The sequence below is a fragment of the Lissotriton helveticus genome, chromosome 5_1 (assembly GCF_964261635.1).
Source record: "Lissotriton helveticus chromosome 5_1, aLisHel1.1, whole genome shotgun sequence".
Lineage (NCBI taxonomy): Eukaryota > Metazoa > Chordata > Amphibia > Caudata > Salamandridae > Lissotriton > Lissotriton helveticus.
The window spans coordinates 1,964,026,048-1,964,049,501 of record NC_136065.1 but is presented as its reverse complement, the minus strand read 5'-3'; the positions used below and the strand labels follow the sequence as shown (position 1 = coordinate 1,964,049,501).

Here is a 23,454-nt window from a genome sequence, read left to right as displayed (position 1 = left end):
GTGGTTACATTGGTTTTGTTTAAATGCTTCGATTATTTAGCCCCTGCCTTATTTATGTTCCGTTAAAGTTACACTCCGCATACTTGTCACTGCGCGGTATATTTTCTGCCCTCCTCGAGTAGAGTTGCTCCATCATGTTAGGGGTGCATCAACTTATTTTTCATACTAACTTTGAAGCCCAACATTCAGGGCCTATACCCCCACCTTTGATTTGTAGTTGTGAAATTAAAATATCCCTCTGCTTTGGTATTAGATTTTCCTACCATTCCGTGCTGGTCTGGAGCTCTACAAAGAACTATTAAAATAAATCTTCCCTTCCTACAGTGTACCAAATTTTAGGTTTTGCTCTGCCCTAGCACTACTAGGAAACGGCTTACCCCCAAAGAATGTCTCCATCCACCGAAATTGAATCTAAACCCACCAGTTCAGCTATTCTGTACCAACCAGCAGCAGCTCACCCCTAACCCCCCACATCCTCCCAGTCTGCTTACCTTATCACAACCCCCAGCCTCATCCCGGTTTTACTTCTGCTTGGAGGAAGACCTCCCAAAGAACCATGCCATATGCCAGCAGCTGGTTAAATTGAGCCAAACATGCTCACCCACACGTTTATTGTACACTCCATCTATAGAAACAAGTCCAACTGAAAGCAAACCAGATAAACACTTCATTCTGGAGGTTGTACATTCGGCACACAAACATCACTGAACTTAAGATGACAAAGTGCCGTACTGGACTTATTCCACAGCTTTGTAGAGTTCCGTTCACTCTGCAATAGGGCTGTGGCAAGAAATGAAATAGGATGAGACTGTATTGCTCCTTCCACTAATCTAATCCAAAATAAATTAAGTGCAACTCAAAATTAATCCATCTGGCTCTCAAAATGTTCCATTAGCCACTGGTGAAAAGTGGTTGCTTGACCACAGATTATATGGTTGCCAGCGAGGGCTCAGTAGAGTCTCTGTAGGTACACAACGCTTCACCTGTCCTACAGATCTCAGTCAGTAGAAACAGGCCTCAGAGGGCCTTCTCGGCCTTCCGACCACTTGGCAGGTAGAAGAGGTTCTCCAAGTTCACTTCTGGAGCAGGAGTGGTCCGGATCTTGCGCTCGTTAAAGAGGCCGGACAGGTTACTCTCCACCTTGGTCTTGAAACGGAAGGCCAGCTTGCGATTGAAGAGGCGGCTCAGATTGTCCTCCACCATTGGTATATCACGGCTGCGGTTCTGCCAGCGCCTTTTCCAGGACTTCTTAGTACGCCGTGGCTTCAACTGAATGGGAAACAATTAGCCGCATGTAAGGCAAAGCACCAACCGCACAGCAACATTCTTAGCCACATTAAGGACCATCGCTTCAAGCAATGCTCAACCGGGCTAACCAAGGAGGTCACCTTTCTTCAGGAATACCTATGTCACCCAGAATTACCCTACTCCACACAGCTCTTGCTGACAAACTAGGTTCATACTACTATCTGCACATGCACACCATCACCCCATTTCCTATAAAAATATACTGTACATACCTCAAACCCCCACTACACATGGTATTACCTTTGAACTGAACAATCATACCAATCTTCCCATGTACAGATTCAGTGACTGCCAATTTCCAATGTGGGATTGCCACACTTTTATACACTATCCTTCCATTCAGAATTAATTGTGCTACCTTCAATTGCCATCTATAGCCAAACAGTCTACTCACGGCTACAATTAACTCGATCAAGCCACAAAGCTATCCAGCTTCTATAGCACTCAAGCAACCCTACCATACTAACATGCAGATCAATTTGTCATAGAAATGCACTGCCAACCATAGATCCAGTGTCTCAAAGCAACCGTCGATCCAACACTACAAACCACCAGTCTTCAAGTCCCAACTATAAAACTGCCCTCAAACCACTACGTGTTTAGTTAATTTCACACACGCCAGGCTCAGATCCATCAACTGTTGCACTTGTACAGATGTCTGCCCCTGGACACCACGTCCAATCTTCACATTAAAAACCACCAATGCTGGAGGCAGTGTACTAAACAACCCTTGCCCCAAGTCACTATCCACTCCCCATCTCTAGAGACCGTGCCATGCCGATGAAGGCTCACATACTCTTGCGCTGCAGCTTTCCCAACTCCGAATTTTCCCAGTGACAGATTTATACTGAAAAGAGTTACTCTTCACCATTCTAGACCCCCTGTTGTACCACATTTCCTTCCAACACCAGAGCCATTGATGGTGATAACTCCTTAGGACTCACTTTGATTCCCACAGTGACTCCCCAATAGCACTAGCTCTTTCCCAGGGCCCATTGGTGCCTCCTGATTATTTTAAGTGGCTATTGTACTTGCCTGCAGCTTCTTCCTGTCGGGATCATGGACGACAAGATGCCGGTTCAGGCTGGCCTAGAAACAGAAGGGCAAACATTCAGTATTAGGCAAATGGCACCTGAGGGGCGAATCATTTAAACGCTACACCCTCATCCCAAGTCAAGGCAAGACCACAAAGATAGTCTAAACATCCATTCTACAAACACTCTAGTAACAGAGTTGATCACCCCCAATAGTGTGATGCACCACCCCCCAATTGAGGAAAATCTTCAACCATACACTGCAGACAAACCATACACTCCCCCCGGGGGGACAGGGGGAGGGGGGGGGAGGGAGAGATTGCCGAGTGTGCAAGGACTCACCCGCATGGCAAAAGCCTTTTCACAGCCTGGGAAGTAGCAATGGTGCTTCAGGACCTTGAGGTGGTCTTTCTTGATGTGGTGCTCTAGGTTGAAGGCAGTGGTGAAGAAGGCCTTGCAGTCCTCGCGGGGGCACATCAGCACAGGCTTAGCGGGAGCATGAGAGAAGCCATGGCGCCGAAGGCCATTCTGCTTCTTGAAGATCTTTCCACAGAGGAGGCAGTTGTACTCCACTGGAGGAAGAGACCAAACATGCCTCAAGTAATCTAAAAGGAAATCACCACCCCTCCTCCCCCCCCCCCTCCCACCAGGCTACACTTGGCCATCCGTCTACAGTGGAGGACGTTCAGAAGCAAATAGTAACCTATTTTATAGATTGTGTAGGTCTTGGCAACAAATACACATTAAACATCATAATCCAATATAAATCCCCTCTCAAAAATCTACAGAACCTACAAGAGAAACCCCCCAAAAAAATGCAGCAATTACTCACAAGTTACAGCCTTTTTTGTACATTCAGTAGCAATTCTCCATGGTAACCAAGGAGTGAAGATTGCCAAACTAGGATTAATACAGCTAAATCCCTAGGATTAATAATTTTGAATGGAGGAGGAAAGCAGGCTTGAATTTGTAGTCTACACAGTGAACATTGGGTCTTCAGAACATCAAACAGCAGGCCAGTCGACTCACAATGAAGGAGAAAAAGTCCCTCTAGGGTGATGGAAAAGAAAAAGCTAGCAGAAAGGAATGTTCAGAGGAAGGCCATACTCCCTTCCAGAACCATAAGAGGCCCAACAACAGAGCCAGTCAATGCCCACAAGCAAGTGATGTTGCAGTATTTTTTGGTCATGAGTCAGATAGGGCTGGAAATACCGAGAAGATTTTTATAGGGTGTAGGGATCAGCTGATTGTATGTGGATCTGGAGTCTGGTTTTGGAGGCTGAAAAATAAAAAACTGCCCCCTAAGATTACAAACAAACTGAGGCAGTGACCTATAGCTAGCAGCAACGGGCCTCCTTCAACAGCGGCAGTCTTAGACAGCCCAACCCACCAAAAGCAAGCAGCATCCCCAAGGGCAGTGCTGGTACCTAAACAAGCTTCCGCCACTTATGCAGCCTTCAGTCAACCCTACTTCTTAGAGATGGATTTGGTGAGTTAACCGCTGCAAATGTGTGCCTACAGGTTACAAAAAGAAATTGACCCTGCCGAGATTTGAATCTGAGGGCTTTGTGAGCCAGACGGCCACCAGAGAGACCCTGTTTTGGATTAATTCTTTGCTGCAAGAAAGATTTACTACCCTGACAGCAACCCCGTTTACCAAACTTTAGGAGCCACATGTTTGCCCTCATTAGGAACATACACTGACCGTAGTTCCTTGTACAAGTGCTCTTCCCAGCCCTGTTCTGACGAAGTCCCCAACGTGAGGACCAATTCACCCTCAAACCCCAGGGGTCGAAACAGACAACCAACAACCCAATCACAAGCTCAAAGGACTGACTATTACGAATAATATGTACATTTGACCTATGCTTGCATATGGGAGCAATTGAACGATGTTAGGCTGGAAAGGTCCAATTCCATGCATTAATAATGTGTATGTCACTATACCTTTACCCTGTCCTGTACCCACAATATCACCACCAATTACCCTACCCTTCCTCTTTTGTCATTCACCACAACAGCAGTGTAAATACTGATTGCACTACCATCAATTGAAGCAACTGTGTAAGTCATTAATGCTTTGATGTTCTATTACATTTGATGCCCAGCCATTCTAGAATTAAATTCAGATTTGATCATACCTAATTTTACAGTGGTGAATGCATTTCAAGTATCTGTTTCTCTGTCAAAAAGGTATCTACCACGACCGCTACTCTAGTGTACTGTAATACTGACCCAGGTCGGGTAGTTTTGCGTGGGTTACCACATTAAAACTCAACGAGATTTAAATCTGGTTTACAATCCTGGAAGGGATTTTAAGAGCCCCTAGAGCTGAACTCCAACAAATAATTCCACCATTCATGCAATAGCCAAAACACAATGCATGAAGCACATCACCTCATTCTCTAGCCTCCAAAAAACGCCCACCTTACCTGGGTGAGTCTTGAGATGCTTCATGCGCCCGCTCCAGGAATTGGCGACGGCCTTGCAGTCCTCAATGGGGCACGGGTACGCTAGGAAATGTGACAATAGGAATTACATATGTATTGTTCTACTCCTCAATATCCAACTTGGGTCCATCACCGGCAGAGCCCTTCATCCATCCAATGTACAGTTGTGAGAGGTGCCCGTCTACAGCAGACTCCGGAAGCCTGCAGGCGTTGGGTTTGGACAGATGTAGGAGTGGCCCTACAAAATCACCCGGTGCAACAGACCATGATAGGATCATGACACCAACACCAGCTCCTCCCCACACAGTTAAGGCAACCAACGTCTTATCATACAATATCAGTATACCACTGCAATACCTACATACAAGCCAATACAATTACTAATGTAAACAATGGCACAACGTTAAACTGTTGAGCTGTTTAAGGGGGTGCAAAATTCACGTCATTTGCTTAATGTGGAATTTGCCTTTCGAAAAATCTCATTTATCAAATCCATTCTCTAGTACTTTACTTTAGTGCAAAATGTGTCCCTGTGTCAATTTCAGACATGTGGACACATTTCGAACTGAAAAAGATAGCACAAAAGACCATCTTTGCGAACAGCCTCTCATTCTGGCGCTCCCGGGTTGGAAGTTTGCGAATGGCGGTGTAATCATCTATGTGACATAATGGCAAAATTGCACAAGTGTAACATGAAATTCCACCATAGTAATTTAAGTTTAAAGATGTTAATGTGTTCAGTCTCAGTCTAAGCCCTACAAACCCATTCACTGTAGGTTTACATATGCCAGAGCCATCCCTACCAGCATGCTTCCTGTGGTGAGCGCTCCTCTTGGCCGAGCTTTCAAACTTCATTTCACAGCCTTCATGCTGACACCTAGAAGAACAGACAGTCAGCCTGAGAAAAGGAGAGGGGTGGCGAAAGGCATTAAGGAAAGAAAAAAGCAAAGGGAACAAAGGATCAACGGCAACCGGACCTCCAAACTCATCTCCTGGGTCTTAACCAACTGATGGTTGCACAAGACCCACTCTACAACCAAAGTGGGATATCCTGCACCCTCCCCACCCTCAAGCAGTGCAATTCAGTTCAATACGTCTGGTCTCCCAGGAACCTGAGTTAACAAGGTATTGTCTGCCGGGAAAGCAATAAAAAAATGTTTTTTAAAAGATGCATCACTACAACCAGCTGCCATCTTACCAGCATCAATTCTGAGGCAACGGTTTTTAGCAGCTGGCAGAGCGCAAATATCCAGTGACTCCATCATATATAAACTGGGCCACAGAGTTGAGACGGACATTGAGCCCCAGATTCAATAAACCAGGTGGTCAAGGGCCCTCAGGAAGAAATCTACCGGCCCAAGAGCTGCTGGGGCTTAAAGAAACCACAATTGACTTGTGATCAGAATATAGAAAACAGAACTCACTCAAAAGGGAATGTGACACCATGCTCCTGCAGGTGAGTCTTCCAAGCAGCTTTCTTTGCGAACATTTTCTGGCATCCAGGAGAGGTACACTAGTGGGGGAAAAAATATATATGTATATCTGATCAGTAAGCTACTTAGACTGGGTTTAACCAGAAGCCCTAGCCAAGCCCCGCGCTTCAGAGGCCCTAGCCAAGCCCCGCTACAGAAGATCACCAACATTGGGGGCTGGAGACAACCGTCATTAGGTTAAAGCAAGGCAATTTTAGAGTTTGGCAACGAGGATGGGACAAACACGTCTACAAAAGGCTAATTTTATGCACTATTTTTATGTGGACTCCATCAGTATGGGCTGCCTCAAGGACAGGATAGGCTGAGCCACGTCAGACAGGCTCCAATTCAGATTCACAGAACAGGTGGATGTCATGCGTGTGAGGGTGAGTTACCTTGTACTTCTGCACATGGCGGCGTCTGTGCTTCTTGAGCTGTTTCGCCATGGCAAAGGCAGCTTTGCAGCCTGCCTCCGAACACCTGAAACAAGAGAGGACAGGCACTGGATGAGTGAGAAGCTGCAGACTGACAGCAGCCTGAGAAAGAAGAGCCTTGCCTTCTCTTTGAGCCTTGGGATTCGCAGTGTGCATCAAGTAGTGTTAAAGATGAACTGCCGCCTTCCCAATGACCCAGGATGCTGGATACTGTTGCTTGCGGCACGCTTGCCAAGACTGGCACTCGCGATGGCAGAGGTAGAGCAGTTATTGCTTTTTAAGTGCTGGTTTCAGACACTAGATGTCCAATGTTCATTGCACTTCTTTCGATGCATATACCCTATGGCCCAACCCAACCCTTAAACCTGCTCTTATCTAATACTAAATGGGAATCTTTCCTATTTACGCCTGTAGAACCTACATTAGCTTGCTATGTAATGACTTACACTACAGGCAAGGCTAACAATGTATCCGTCTATGCAAAGTAATCCAACGGCACAGCTTAGAAAATGGCTTGTGCTTGCAGTAAGGGACCCTTGGTGTGAATCACTGTATATGGGACCAAACCACTAATAGTTAACCCATCTCTGCCCATTCACCCGCCCGCTCCACCCTCCAAGCAGATAGGAGGATCAATCCTACATTCAAGCTCTGGCTTTCACCAAACAAGGCAGGCATACCTAGCACTCAAGGCCCTACTTGCACTATACCATTAAAGCAACCACTAAAGCAAGATCTAGATTAGTTGTTCTAGAGACAGCAGTGACTGCTTCAAAAACAGCAGTTTTATGTATACAATGGAGGAGTACACCAGCAGCAAGCGTCTTTGTAAACCCTGCCAAGCTGCAAAGATTCTCCAAAGCAGGGCACAGGGTTTTGCTTTTCGGGTTTTGGACAGAAAGTTTGAATATTGGTTTCTGCAGAAACGTTTCTCTGTTGTTCACTAGTGCTCCATAGCAAGAAAGAAGCATCTGATGAGAAAGCAAACAGCAAAGGTCTCATAACTGCAGTCAGGTGGTTAGGTGCACCTGGAACTTTATAAGGAGGATGTGATTGTACCGGTCTGTCTTGGAATGGGCTGGTGGCCATCAAGATTCAAGGACCCCCAATGCATTTCAAGTCAGGTGGCCAAGAAAACCCTTCAGCGACTCTTTGGTTCTACTTGTCTTGGACACTGGTCGGTTCCTGGTGTGGCTCCTTTAGGGTAAGGATTACTATGTTACAGAGGGATCATAGATAGTGTACACAAGATCAGTTTGGACCACGTGCACCATGCTGGGTGGTGGAGCGCAACAGAAGTAGCCTGAAGAGGTCCAGAGCATCTCCAGATACTTAGGTGAATACAATGGTACGGGGTAGAGCCCTGCAGACAAGACGCTCTTTGGAGTAAGCAATTATGTGCTAGACTTATCACCGTATCTGCTCTATCACTCACACAGTTACTGTTTGGGCGAGGCAGGAAGGAGAGCCCAGGGGCAGACCAGTAGCCCAGTATACAGTTTCCAAGCTGGGATGAAATGGAGCAAGCAGGTCTCTTCAGATAGCACGTGTCCACTGCTCCTAGTTATAAGCATGAGCTACATTAAACCCCATTCATTTATGCCACCACTCTGCAAGGCTATGGTGAGATACTGCTAGGGCAGGAGGTAAACATTACAGGGGGGGTCTAATCCTATGAACACAATGACCTTCTGCTATCTGTTGTACGTGTACGACGCCTTCAAGTACCCAATCTAACGGATGTATGTGGTTTACACAAACATCCAACACAAAGAAAGTGGTTCTGATAAAAGGTTTTTATTGAACCAATTTTTACTTCATGGCAGTGTGTTCATCAATTTGAAGAAACCAACCTAGTGAAATCTTTTCATTAAACTGCGCTTTCTTCAGGATGCTCTTTTTGGCTCCTAAGGGGAAATTTCCCAGCCTTATACAGTTCTTCCCTCATCCCTTTCTTTAAATATGACCCCATCATATGTACCCACACCCATTTTCCCTTCTTAGATGTGCCACGCTGCCTTCTTTCTTCCTACAAATTTAATTTTTTAAGTTCTGGGTCGCTGAAGACATGAGACTACTGTTACCATTTTTTTTAGATTATTTACCTTTTCTATAATTTCATCTATTTGAGTCTTCTAACATTAAGTTTCATCAGCCTATATCAGAAGGTCTTAATTTCAAAACCCGAGATATAGGGACGACACTAGTCTAACCACACCCTAAGCCCTGGGACACCAGCAGCTAGCAACAGCTCTTTCCTCGATACCTGGCTGGTAACAGGAATTTGGAAAAGTCGGACATCCATGGCATAGTGAAAGGCTGATGTCTCTAGCCCCATCACAGTAAGTTTTCCTGAACCATGGGATCCACACCCAGACTGGGCTCTTGTTCTGGGGTTGAGAGGCACTTTGCTGTGCCTTGGAAGCGCATCATCCCTAGCCCTTCATGGTGCTCTACAGCAGGTACCATAGTGGTTCCTAGGCCCAGAGACCATCTTGTAAAGTTAGCAGAGGAGAAACTTCAACGGAAGGGACAAACCTGACACGGGCCAGGAGCGGCTTCATGTAGCCGACAGCAGGGTCACAGGTACAAACCGTTTAGCCGAGCAGGGAGGGATTTAGTGGTTGAGACTTACCTTGGCAACCTGTGCACCAGTTTAGTTTTACTTGGGTAGAAGAATACTTGCCAAAAACTACCTGGGATACAGTCCTCTTGTTGGCTGAACAAGGAGCTTGAAAGGCTGAAAGAATGTGGCAGTGACCAACTTAAGCATAAGAAGTTGAGTAATAAGCATTCCACATAGCCCTTCCTCACCCACCAGTGCACCCATCTTCTGCTTAACCCAAGGGTCCTGCGCCCAGCCACCTCCTCACCTGAAGTTCCTCGGGCCAGCATGGTTGGCCAGGTGCTGCCTGAGGTGGTCCTTGCGGGTGAAGCTCTTGTCACAGTCTGGACGGTCACACCTGAGTGGTTTCTACATGTAGAAAGAACAGAAGAGCAGGTGAGCTTGGCATTAACAATCTAGAAGGACTGATCACTGGTTTATGGTAGGGTGCCTGCAGTACACAGTCCAAGGTTATTGATTGCAACTATACAGTTAGTATGCCCCCTTGACTGGAAGGGAGGAAGCCAGTTCTGAATCAGTTTCTACTGTGCTTACATTGATCTGAAGTCCCATTTCTTCTAGGAGTTGTGCAATCCCTTACATTCAATTAAATAAAAAAATCCTATAAAAAGTAGGGATGCCGAGAGGGCAAAGCTGAGGATTTACGAGACCAAGACAGATGTTAAACCAGTGCTCCCAACATCTGGAGTTTTCAACTAAAAATGTTTAATAAAAACGTTACAAGAGACAATTGGTGTGATGGCTTAAAAAGAGCAAAGTGTTTCGCGGGCGTGTATTAGTAAGGGGCGCCTTAGCAATTTCAACAGTTACTACAATGATAACTTTTTGCTGCTGCTATGTCCTAGTGCCCTGGGTATTTCCTATTCACAACACATGGAAAGAATCCACGAGAGAATGAGGGAGATAAGTCAGCATCAGGCAGCCAATGACTTCAAACAAACCTATTTAATTCCTATGTCTAACCTTATAGTGCCTTATAAGAAGCATTGGGTATTTAGTGCTTAATGACCCTCTGGCTATTAGCAGTACAAAAGGGGGTGGTGATGGACGGAGGTTCTGAAACAATCAAACACTCACACCCAGGCAACAGATCTGAGTTTAATCCATCACCGTTCTTTAGCCCAATGCCACCCAAGTTCACACAGGGCCATTTGCAAATCAGTCTGACCCAATGCCTCATGGGAACAGTCCAGCCATGCCTTCCCTGGACCGGAAACAAGCTTCCTAGGACCGGTTTCTGGCATTTCAGCCGTCTTCAGCCAGGCTTGCTTGAATCCAGTGGCAAAATGAGCAAGGGACTCAAGTTCAAAAGACCTTTATTCGAATTTCATAAAATTCATAAAAGTACCAAGGGCAAGGCAAGGGACTCGCGTCTAAGCATACCCTGCCAACTTATGGCACACAAAGTGGTACAAAAGGGGGTGGTGATGGACGGAGCATCTGAACCAATCAAACACTCACACCCAGTCAACAGATCTGGGTTTAATCCATCATTGTTCTTTAGCCCACTCTGCCACCCCAGTTCAGACAGGGCCATATGCATATCAGTCTGACCCTGTGCCCCTTTTGTATCGCTTTGTTCGCCCTAAGTTGGCAGGGTATGCTCAGACGTGGGTCCCTTGCTCACTTTGCCACTGGATTCAAGATAGCCTGGCTGATGAGGATTATGAATCTGATGAGTATTATGAATCTGAAACTGGTCCACGATGCTCGTTTCCGGTCCAGGGAAGACATGGCTTGGCAGTTCGGGCTGGACTGTTCCCATGAGGTACAGGGTCCGACTGATTAGCATATGGCCAGGTCTGAACTGGGGTGGCAGAGTGAGCTAAAGAATGGTGATGGATTAAACCCAGATCAGTTGACTGGGGGTGAGTGTTTGATTTGTTCAAACGCTCCATCCATCATCCCCTTTTGTATCCCTCTGGCTATTAGGGCTGCAGGGCAGAGACACCTCTCCAGCCACTTCTCACCTTGGGCACCCACCCACGGAGAAGGCAAAGGTGCTCCATTTTCATTCAGAGCCGTAGCCTGTGCGCCAGGGTCAGGTAGGCCGCATCAATGAAGAGACAAAACAGACTGGTTGCACTGCTCAGACCTCAGTTCAGGCAGCCCACCTTCAGAGTGTGGGGTAGGCACGTGCCCTGCAGCCATCCTAGTCCAAGCCTCCACTGCCACTCAGACCTGTGAGCAGGTACCCACTGCTCTCATGCACCACAACACTGGAGCAACCTCCGAGTAGATTGACTAAGAACCAGACGTCACCCTTGAGTTGCAAGGCGGCAGGTGGATCAGATTGGTCAAGTACATATGGACTGACTTCTGCAAATCCAGGACCTGCCTAAGACCTGCGGGCACTGGTCCAAGACCCTAGTGAGGACTGGTCCAAGACCAGTGACCACAGCAGGAGATCTAACCAACACGTTAGGAGCCCGGGCCTACCACCACAGAGATAGGTGCAAGGGAGGAGTGACCAATCGGTGCTCCAGTAGGGGGAAGCTACGGATCAGGGAGGCGTCATCACTACTGACCCCATTTGTCCCAGAGGCCTCTGTACCAGCAGTCCACCTTGGAGTTGTGCTACAGAAAGAGGCCCACACTGTACTTGAACACCACTTATGCATAGAGCCCTCGATGAATTAAGTTATTATTAGGCACACGCCCAGATGGAAATTCCCATGGACAGATGCAATTTGATTTCAGAAACGTTTGAAGGTTGAACGCTACAACCATTTCGTTGTTTAGGTCCTACCCAGGCTGCAAGAAGCAATAGTGGATGTCCGTCCATCCATCTTTTGCGGGTACACGTGACTCACTTAACTTCAAATGAACCAGCACAAAGTTCCAGTGACAGGCCTTAAGTATTGAAAACCAGAATTATCATCCCAGCTGACAAAAAACTAACACCCACAATACATCATTTGTTGCAGAAAGGTCCAGGACTGAAACATGGTGGTCAACGAAGCAGACTACATGAAGGAGTATATCTCATTTACCCTTGTGAAAGGCTCCCTGCTACTCCACGCCCTACTTTTAATATAAAGGGTGGTTTGTAACCACATCCTCCAAGATGCAGTTTCATCAGAAAGAACCTAATAACTAGTTTCTACCAATCTAATTCTTACCCCCAGGCATATTTTACTCTGAGCTTTTCAAATAAGCACAGATGGATCATGGACGACACTGACCAGAATGCACTGCAGGGGCCACTGAGCCGTGTTTTACCAGAAACCCACGGCTGAAGCATATTGAGGAGCGTCAGGCCCACGGGGTTTGTGTTTGTAAGTAGCACATCTCATTTCTACATTGCGGGTGATAAGAGATTACCAACTTGAGGCAATCCTGACAACTAGACACACACACACTAAAGCAGTCATTGCTGCAGTTGGTTGTAAGTTACCTCGAGCCAATCACGTGTTTATATCCATCAGTTTATGTATTCGAACACAGTAAAAATCAACCCACTGAAAGTGCTGATTGTAAGGTATGGTGGTAGATTGGCGTGTTCATCACATGCTTTCGATATCCAAGCCACGGTTCAAATCCGATCAACTTCAACACAGGCCTTCATCTTCCCAGATAGGTTGCCTGGTATTGAATTGAGCAATAGTAAAATCAGTTACCCTACAAATTGTGAGCTCCGCATTTCTTGAATGAACCTCCTTGTATCCAGGGGTCGAAGAGCATTTTAAAGAAACTGATGTTTCGCGCAAAGGGGGTGGGGAGGGGGGGGGGGAGGGTGAGATCACAGGCGCAGAAAAAAAATATATATAGTCTGTCATTTCTTGGGACTTTAAGTCAAGTAACTATATTGAAAATAATGCACTCTCGTACATCATGAAACCGCTTAGTAGAGCTCGGTGTGCGTAAACCAAGCTACAGAACTGAAGGCTGGTTGGTGAAATGGATGAGAACTTTTGTAGGTTTAGTGCTACAACAGTTTGTAGGGGAGAGGAGCTGGCCTAACTGCGCTCGACCTCGGACCTGGGGATCTGGGTTCGAGTCTCGGTAACGACGCCAAAAACCTCCTGTGATTCTGGGCAAATCACTTCATCTCCCCGTGCCTAAAATGATTGCTTGTCCTCATGTAACGTAACTGGTGCTATGTAAAGCGCTCTGATACCCGATTCAGTTCGGGTCTAGTTCGCGCTATATAAAACTCTTAAAAAAAATGTAAATAAAAAGTTTGACAGAAAGCACTGAATATTCGAGTCACTATTTTAAACTAGCATTACACTCGTTATAAAAGATAGGCTGTTACAAAATGCGCAAAACAGGCTTAAGATAAAAGTGGTTCATTTTGGAATTACCCAGACTGTACGAGAGCATTTTTTAGCTCTTTAAACACACTTCAGATGGTGACTTCCTTGCAGTACCACTCAAAAATAATAAGTTAGTGTCATGAAGCTTCAAGGGAGTCCGTTAATAAACAAATGCTGGCTTCCAAGCACCCTTTACCCTTCCATATTGAACAATTGCTCACATTTACATTTCTTTCAGGCAGCGGGCACCCCGACAAGCAGGCTCGTTTAGCTGCCTACCCCTCCCTGGGCTTCACAGCCGATGAGTCTTACACTTCAGTTGGAGCATTTCAACCGACTGATTTTCCCCTCCCGGGACGGTTGTGTTTCATCAAAAAGCAAGGGGCCTGCTTTAATTAAAATAAAAAATTCAATAAAAAACCTTGGCCCTCCGATCCCGCCCCCTTTGACCACTGCTTGTACCTCACCATCCCATGCTCTCTGCATCCATCACTGCCTTCCCCGCTCACGGAGGGAGGGTAGATTAGGCATGTAGGGTGTGGGGAGCTGGACTGGGCCTCCCCTCCTCGCCTCCTCCATGGCAGTACCGGCCTTGACCCCGGGGCGCACTGCCCTTACCTCCCCGCTGTGAGTGCACACGTGCTCCTTGAGCCTCCAGCCCTTGCTGAACGCAGCGCCGCAGTCCTTCACGGGGCAGCTCATCTTCTTGGCAGGGGCAACCTCCCTGGGGGCAGCCAAACCCGACATCATCGTCTCAGACCTCAGCGGGCCTCTCCGCAGACACTGCTCGGTGGTTCACACGCAGTCTCTTTGCTACCGCTCTCTTCGTAGTTCAAACTCTTTACTATCAGGCCCCGGCGGGGCGCGTTACCTGCTTGATATACACCGGGCCCAGCTGAGACCCGCCCCTTCATTAACAACACCCGGGGCCGGCGTGTGAGTAATTTAACGAGGCAACACCTGAACCACTGCACGCGCTCTCCAGGGACCCCTCTGCACGCATGTCGGAGAAGCTCGCCCAGTGCTTTGCAAACTCCCAGCTCTGAGGGCGCGCGCCGCAGCGGTCAAGGGGGTGCAGGCGGGGCCCTCACGCTTACAAGTCGCATGCGTGGGCAGCTGCTCCAGTACAGGGTTTTTTAATTGCCTTTCAGGCTTTTTAGTTCTACTTATCCCCTTATATTATAATAACGATGACTTCAATTCCTTCTTGATTGCAAAGAAAAACCTGGACTGGATTGCCTATTCTGGTTTGGAGGTCGGACGTTCTGTGGTGCGAGTTTATGAAATTGCCACTAGGGCGGTTTATGGCTCTGTAATGGCCCAGTGAGTCTGAGTGAGATGATGTGTTGTTCTTTAACTTAGTATATGGCGCAGCAATGGATCATGATATGGGCTATGCTGGACTATGGCTTTGTTTTTTGTGCATGGAGCAGCAGTCGAAGTGGTAAGAAAGTGTTGGAGCTGTGATGCTGAATGCAGTGGCGGCGGAGTCAACGGCGTGGCTAAAAAATATATTTTCTGTAATTGTTTTTGGTCTTTCACCGTCGGGTTATATAAAATAACGTACACCTTAAATGAAACATACATTTTTAAAAAGTTGTTCACTCATTGGAAAAACACTATAGTACAGTATAAAACCTCTGGTAGTTAATGCACTGCGAGGTCTGTGTGTAACCAGAGAGCCACAGAATTAAAACTGGGTTGGTGCAGTGGATAATAAATAGTAACTTATGTATTTTTAGTGCTACAAGATCATAGTCTATGATAGGAAGCACTGTGAATATGTAAATCATTTTTTACTTGCATTACACACAGTGTAAGATAGACTGCTACAAAATGGGCAACACAAATTAAAGATAAAATGGTGCTTCCAAAATATAGATTTTAGTAATACCCAGTGTAGTAATGCAATTTGTTTTACATTACTATCACTTCAACACCTACAGGGGTAGTAAACACTATATGAATACAATTACAATTAAAAGCACACACTTCACAGTGCAGTTGGTACCTCTACGCACTGCCCCTCAAAAAGAATAAACCTTTGTCATTACATAGCTTTGAGTGATTAGATCAATTAAAGCCAGTACCTGCTCCAAAGTATCCTTTACATTTGCAAATTACCGTTTATATTTGCAAATTAACTTGTAGCGCACATTTGCATTTCTTTCAGGTAGCAGGCACCCTGGCAGGAAGGCTTGTTTAGCTGTCTGCCCAGCTTTGGTTTCACAGCTCAGGAGACTCACTGAATGACACTTGAGCTGAAGCATTTACATTTTTGGTGTCTTTTTACAAAAAGTAGGGGAACAGTATTTAATAAATCAAAAAAGTATGGGCACGTTGTGACTATTCAATTCCACCCCTTTCTACTACTGGTAAACTGTTCAGCCGCCACCTCCCCTCTTCTGCCCCCCCCCCCCCCAAGCCCCCGGGGTCTGGGGCGACAGTGCGTCCGAGCGGTTTGCTAGGGCCGGTTTCGGCTGTTTTTGTTACACGGGCCAATATTGCCGGCCCTTAACAAAAACGGCGCCCAAGGGGCCCAAAACCAGCCCTCACCCTGGCGGCCCACCTGGGAAAAACGCCCAGTACCAGCTACGACCAGTCCGGCCCTGACTCTGATTAGATATTAAGCCAACAAAACTCGGTACTGGGGCTTGTAATCTTGATTTTACTATTATTGTTTGTAAGAAATTGGAATATTATTTGTGGTGGGTGACACTGACTACCCACCTCAAGGAACAATCACAGCCCTTGCCAAGGTGAACCCTCGAAGTCACTAAAGTAAACCGAGCTCAACCCCCTGGTAGGCCTCTTACAGAGGAGACAGGCTTATCTTAGGGCAATGTGTACATTATTTATGCAGCACCCAAGCAATATTAAGTCAAAATGTAAAACAATAAAACTCCCCAGGCGAACTAGAAAAATAAAGTAAAATTTGATTAACAAAATGACATCAAAATAACAAAAGTTCAATATTGGGAATGTGAGGTATGAATTTTTAAAGTTTTAAGTAGAAATTGCACCAAAAAGCACAAAGTGCCAATGATAGTCCAGGTAGCACGTTCCCCGGCAGCTCCGCCAGCCAAGCAAAGCCTCTTCTGACCCCAGCAGCAGAGTTCGAGCCTCGCGCCCAACTCTGCCTCAGGTTTTCGTGATCATCGTACTAACGCGCTCCTGACATCAGCGCTTGTGGGTTTTTGTGTGTTGTGTTCTTTACTGTGTGTGCTCGTGCTTCTTTCTCCTTTTCACTTACAAGTTGTGCCCTCAGTAATTTCAGCGCCGTAGAGCCTTGCCGCCTCTCGCCATTAGCCCCGCCCCCCTCCAGACTCCAGCCCGCTTCTTCCTTGATCCTGCCCACCTCCCCTTGATAACGGCGACTGCTGCGGGGGAGCTGTGAGGAGTGAGAAGTATGTCATAGAGTGCCAAGCTGGGATTGGACGGTTGGTGTCACTTCCACACAGTTAATGGTTGATTACATTACAGAGTACCACACTGAGATTGTAACGTAACCTGCATTAGGTGTTCCGTAGTAACCTGCTTAGCAGCATGCCTTTCTAGAGATATTTCTGAGTGAGCAGGGAGATATACTTAAACAATATATCAGGTCACATAAACCATAGGATACAGAGCGCGGGTCACTTTCCGGTCATTATTCATTCAATCCGATCTTTTGCTTGAATACGTTTTACTTAGCATGGTCTATTGGGAAACTCATCACATAAGGTAATTCAACCCAGATATAGTCATTTGAGTAAGAATTCCCATTTAGCTCTCTGTATTCCAGGAACACTTGAGCAAGAAAAGGACCGCAGGTTCTATCCTGCTGTCTACCTGTTGAAAGGATTTCACTTCCAAGCTTTTATTTTCAATATAATTGTCTTTTTTGAGAAGATAGATGCTTTAGTACCTATTAAGAGTATTGGCTCACCCGTATATTTTAGTTAATTTTATATTGTTCAGACATTTTACCGATTCAGTTTGAGCCCCAAGGAGGATTCCTATTGAATCTTCCGCCTTTACCCTGATTAGAACTAAGACTTACTCTTGATCCATGCTCACCTCTTCTACCTAGATTGAGGTAAGACCTACAAATTGTATCATTCTCACAGGAATTCTTTACAATACATATCTCAAGTCTGGTATTAAAATATAACTTTCTGTGTTTTATTGATACAGAGTACCTGGGAAACCACTTTGCACTCAACATAAATCAAGTTATCTACACACAACTTAGTAAGTGATGTTTACTGAAAAACTTTTTCTTATGATACACTTCAGACGAATATGACTCGTAGCAACATGAGTCATCACAACGTGTGTCATTACAACGCGGTTGTTACAACAACCGCAGTGTCACCACGCAAAGCCATTACTACGCAAGTCATTACATTGACTTGCAGTAGATGGCGCACTGACATTAGAAATGTATAATTTACTATTCCAACTCCAGCCTTCATAACAGTAGGGAAGGTGTTGGAATAGTAAACTATACTATTTCTAATGTCAGCAATGATGTAATGACTTGTGTAGTAATGGCATTGCGTGGTAACAATGCAGTCATTGTAACGACCGCGTTGTAATGGCATCGCGATGTGATGCCTGCGTTGTTAAGGTTGTTTCCCATTACAGACATATGTAACTAGGTGAGTGAAACCATCAATAGATCATATTCATTGATTTCTATGAGAGAGTTGTGTCTATTGCGTTTCCCCGGTTCTAATGTTTCTTTTTATTGGGACTTTAATAAAACTTAAGAAATGGGCAAGATAATTGTGATTTATATTTTGTCTGAAAGTGTTTTGGGCAGAGTGGCTGTGATATATTTTATTGTTTGCAAGAAATGTTTTTCACCGTTTACATGAATAAATGATGTTCAGGTACATGTATGTTATCTGTTTAGTTCAACTCAAATTATTCAATTGTAAAATGAAAATAAAAAGATTATTTCTATACAGCTCTGAAGAAGTTGCAAAGTCTGCTGCGAAACACGTATTGGCTGAAAGTTGTAGAGTTGTCTCTACACATTAGAGTGTGACTAACCTATCTTCATGTTGTTACCATGGATGTTTGCTACCAGGATTAATGTGTAATTTAATGACAAGAAAATATAGTTTATACATAAGAGTTCTATATTTCATAAAAAGTGAGTGAACCTTTCTGATGTATTTTAGATTATTCTATACTCCCAACAAATATTGTTACTATTGTCTACATTTATAAGCCAGATATGGCAACTGGCTTTTATTGTGCCAGCTCGCACAGGCCTGCTCATCTGATTGCCTTATATCTCTATTGCCAAGCTGAGATTGGTTGTTAGCAATGAACTGTGGTTAAAGAAATTATTTCCTTGTTTGAATGAGAATTCTATATGTGTTGGTTGGTATTATTGCTGAAAAATGAAATGTTTAGGGCTATTCGAGATTTGATATGGGGAGATGTGAGAGTCCCTGTTCGAGAAAGAGAAGAGGCACGTCAAAAGGCACGGCAGGTCATTATATTGCCATAAATGTGGGGCTCCACACATGCATTTGGCTGAGTCAATGACATAATATCACTGTCAAGAAAAGTGTCATGGTGCTGCCACGCTATGGCACATTTAGTTTGTGAATTATTGAGAATCTGAGAAGGCTATTGTACGCAGGGCCGGTCTAGGAACCAAAACCGGCCCCGGCAAAGTGCTCGGCCAGCCCCCGGGGGGAGGTCTGAGCTCTTTGCCGGGGCCGGTTTTTGGTCGATTTTGTTGCAGGGCCGATTTTGCAGCTATGCTTTGTAGAGCGAGACGATAGACGGTCTTCTGGTGGCGTGACAGATATTTTTGTTAAGTATAAGTGGGTCGCTCCCACGACTTTGTTTTGGGTTCTTGGTTTTGTCTGATTCGGCTGCGGCAGCAATCGAAGCCGAGGGGCTCGTATATTTGCGAGTGTATCGATAGTTGATAACCCCTTTAAGTTTGAAGCTAGATTAGTGAGCTATAAGATGCCTGGTCTTAGCAAAATTAGGAAATGGTTTAGTTGTGGTTGTAACAGGGATTCCCGATTGGAGGACTCGTGTCTGATACCTCCGGTTGGAACTCCGACTTATGAGCTCTATTCAAAACACGGTGTGGGTCCTATTACTTATAATGAAGTATGGGTCCGCTATACTAAAAAAGATGGTGTTTTACGATGGCCCCAACATGGTAGTTTCAAATCAAATATTCTAGATAATTTGGAAGTTGCGCTATTTAAGAAGAAAGCCCGGCCGGCAATGTTTGACTCTTTCCACCTCTGGCGTAAGGAAGCCAAACAGCGAGAAATTAAGCAAGCAAAGAGAGATAGGAAAGATAAGAATATGTCAGTACTAAAAGCTGCTAGGCAGTTTAGGGAAGATGGAGAAGAGCGTGCAAGTGAAGTTTCAGATAGACAGCGTTGCATGGCCATAGATAAATGTGATCCGGCCTTGCCGTCTTCTCCTCCGAAAGTAATTGAAGACCTTGAAAAAGATCCTTTGATCTCTCATTTACTGAGATTGCCACCCCCTTATGTGCAAGGTGCTACTGCGCCTCCATTACCCCCAGTTGTTCTACCCTTTGTTGTCTATCCTGCTGTTGTTCAGCCACCCGGTGCTCCATAGATGGTTTTGCCTCCTACTGCGCAACCCACTCTAGGGTCGCAAGCTTTGCTACCAGCTTTGCCTCAAACTCCTTTGCCTTCGACTTCTGCATCTCAGACTCTTACTGTTCTTATTCCTACTTTGCCTCAAGATATTCATTTTCCTGTTTTTACGCCTACTTCTTCTCCTTCTGCTCGAAAACGAATGACTGAGACTGTGGCTAATTTGTTGTCTCCATTTTTTGGGGCATTGAATATGACCCCTGTTTCGGAACGTAAGCAGAGTCGTAGTCAGCTTCCCAGCTCCGGGCAACGGGCAGTGTTGGATTTATTGGCTCGTCGATGGATTTTAAATGCTTCCAGGTATACTTTGCCTGCGGTTATGGATGTTTTCTTTCAGTGGGAACCGCCTAAGCAAAGGTATGTTTTTGATGTAATGTGTATGTTTCTGCGTCAGGAATGGGAAGATAATGAGTTGGGTCCGATTCCGCAGGAAGTGCTTGATGTTCAGTCAGAATTTGCCAAAGGGACGATAGTGGAATCTGATGTTACAGATGCCGTGGAGACGATACTTGCTTTCAGGTCTAGTTTACCGCCTCAGAGATTGTACGAACCTGATTCCTCTGTTAGGAGGAAAGTGAAGCAGTATCCTATGAGAGAGGTTCCTCCTGTATGGAGAGATGCAGTTCAGGCTGATGTCGGTTTGGGTATTCAGGCCACAGAGGCACATTTTCAGCGAGTATGGGTACATGTTCCTTGGAAGAGAGCCGAGGTCTTGGCTCTTAAGCAGACCTTACCTGACCCCCGTAAGAATCCTGCCGGTTATTACAAGGAGTTGTCTCAGACAGTTGAAGCGTGTATTATGAATTTAGCTGACATAGATATGTTAATGGGTAATGTAATTCCGCAACCTTTGTGGGCGAAGATTCATCATGAGAATCATGTGGCAGAATTAGGCGATACATGGGCTAATATTGTTGCTGCAGATGGTCGACAGGTAGGAGGTGCCAAACCTGAGCCCTTAGTTGCAGAATTACCTGGTAGGATTATTAATTTGATGAAAACTATGATGCCTCCTTTGCGAGTGAATTGGGATAAGTTAGCAGCATGCAAGTGATAGAGATCGCAGGTCACGCGGCCAATAATTTTCACCATACACATACCAGGCCCATATTTTTCCAATTTATCATATACATTAATCGGGTGACCTAACAATTCTTCTACCAGCAACCCTGGTTCCTTCCTATTTATTTCTATTGTACCCGACTTACCAATCCACCGTTACGGGTACCTAAGATCCACAATGGATCAGGGAGCTAGCTTTAAAAGAAAAGCAGGCAAAATACAAATACCGACTTTATTTCTCTTACTCCATGAAATAACCACAGACTACTGGGAAGTTTCAAAAGTTTATCTTAGAAATCAGTTTCTGAGTGTACACAATTTACAACGAGAAGGCAATCGATAATCAGAATAATGAAGAGCACGTAACCATATGAAAGCAAAACTAAGGCAACCATTTATGAGTCTATAGGAAAGTTATAACAATGCGAGCTACTAAATAGATTTAGAAAAATGGATCACGAACTAGACATTTACTGTTTAGAAAAATACTGCAAGGTAAGGATTGGAAATCCTATACATCTATAGGAGGGGAAAAATGGAACACGCTACAGTTCTAGCATCATTACGTTAAATCAGATTTCAGGAGAAAATTATATACCACAGTTATGATTCAGAAACAGTATGGAGAGAATGTGTTCTAAAAGGTAGGGAAACACAGGAACATGCTAAGAAAAATATACTGTGTGATTTTTTATAGTAGGTTGCGGAAAGCATGGAAAATTAACATATGCAAAGAAATGTCTTTATTAAAGCAAAGACAGGAAAATAGAAGGTGCAGTATAGAGTTTTCGCACTATATTTACCTAGAAAGGTGTGCAGACCAACCCTGGCCACGGATCAGTCAAGGACAGGAAATACCCCAAGGAAGGACAGTCATCTATGGGACAGCAGGTGCAGATTGGACACCCCAGGACAGGACAGGAAAACCAGATTACCATCACTAAGATACAAGCATATCCAAAATAAAGGAAATTAGTAAAACATACGGGTTGTATTACAGTATTATAAGTTATTCAAGGTTCTTGATTTGAGCAAGTCGCGTAATATGCGAAAACTTGCTTCATCAATCCCCTCTTTGATGATATTTACTATCATCACAAACTAATGGAACCAGATGCCAACTTCTCACACTTTGTGCATTTCGATTTCTTCCAACATCCTATTCAATTTCTCTTTCACATCTTTGTTATGGTGAGAATTTTTCACCCTTTTGTAAATCTGATTATTCAAGTCTTCCAATTCAAGTTCATCCACACTCCGCTTCACACCTCTCTTATTCACAGCGTATTTCTTTGTGTGTTTGCGGCATTTGCAACAGACAAATATGAGAAAGATGATGAAACCCATCACTCCAATTGGCATCAGTACCTTGAACAATAAACTTTTACCTAAATTAGCAAACCAATGACCTACAGCGGAGAGACCATTTGTAAGTCTCTTCCAGGCACTATCAACCTCTAGTGGTTTGAGTTCCTTTTCCAAATTAGTAATGTTCTTTACGTACTTTTTGAGTTGTACACTTTTGTCCGGTATGTAAGTGCAACAATGTTGCGCTTTCAACATCCGGCAGACTCTGCCCTCTTTTGCTAATAAGGTGTCAAGCGCAAGTCTGTTCTGCAAAACCATTGATCTGATCGCAACCATTTCGGTATTGACCAGCAGGAATCCATGAGCTGTGTCAGTAGACAACACATCCACTATAGTGGATAATTTGCAAATTCTGTGTGTGTTCAGAACCACTCCCACTCCAGGTATCAGTGCACTAAAAATACTACCCAGTATTAGTAAATACACTGTGGTGAAGGGGGGGCTTCTTTATTTGGGATTTATGGACCTATCCTCAGCGTTTGATTTGGTTAATCGTCAAAAATTATGGACCATTTTACACAACTCTGGATTGGACACTACTTTGGTTAGTTTTTTACATGACCTCCACTCTAATTTGTTTGCAACGGTTAGGGCATCAAGGGACGGTAGGTGTACAGCAAAGTTTAGATCAGGGAGAGGGGTCAGACAAGGGTGCATCTTGGCCCCTCTACTCTTTACACTGTACATCAACGCCTTGGGGAAATTTCTGCACACAGCCACCCTGGATATTCCGCGCATGGGGGGCCTACCTATTCCGGTCCTCCTATACGCGGACGACGCTGTTCTCA

The 23,454-nt window shown here is 45.0% G+C and overlaps 1 protein-coding gene across 1 annotated transcript; it reads right to left on the bottom strand.

Annotated features, from left to right (window-relative positions):
- Window positions 1–553: 553 nt before the first annotated feature.
- Window positions 554–14,502, bottom strand: LOC144753916 (P43 5S RNA-binding protein-like). Its single transcript, XM_078641444.1, has 9 exons — window positions 14,202–14,502; window positions 9,572–9,672; window positions 6,660–6,744; window positions 6,217–6,305; window positions 5,596–5,669; window positions 4,775–4,855; window positions 2,685–2,914; window positions 2,344–2,397; window positions 554–1,269 (listed from the first exon to the last, which is right to left on the bottom strand). Exons 1-9 carry the CDS (start codon window positions 14,331–14,333, stop codon window positions 1,018–1,020), a joined length of 1,098 nt encoding a protein of 365 aa, XP_078497570.1. The 5' UTR covers window positions 14,334–14,502; the 3' UTR covers window positions 554–1,017.
- Window positions 14,503–23,454: the final 8,952 nt, after the last annotated feature.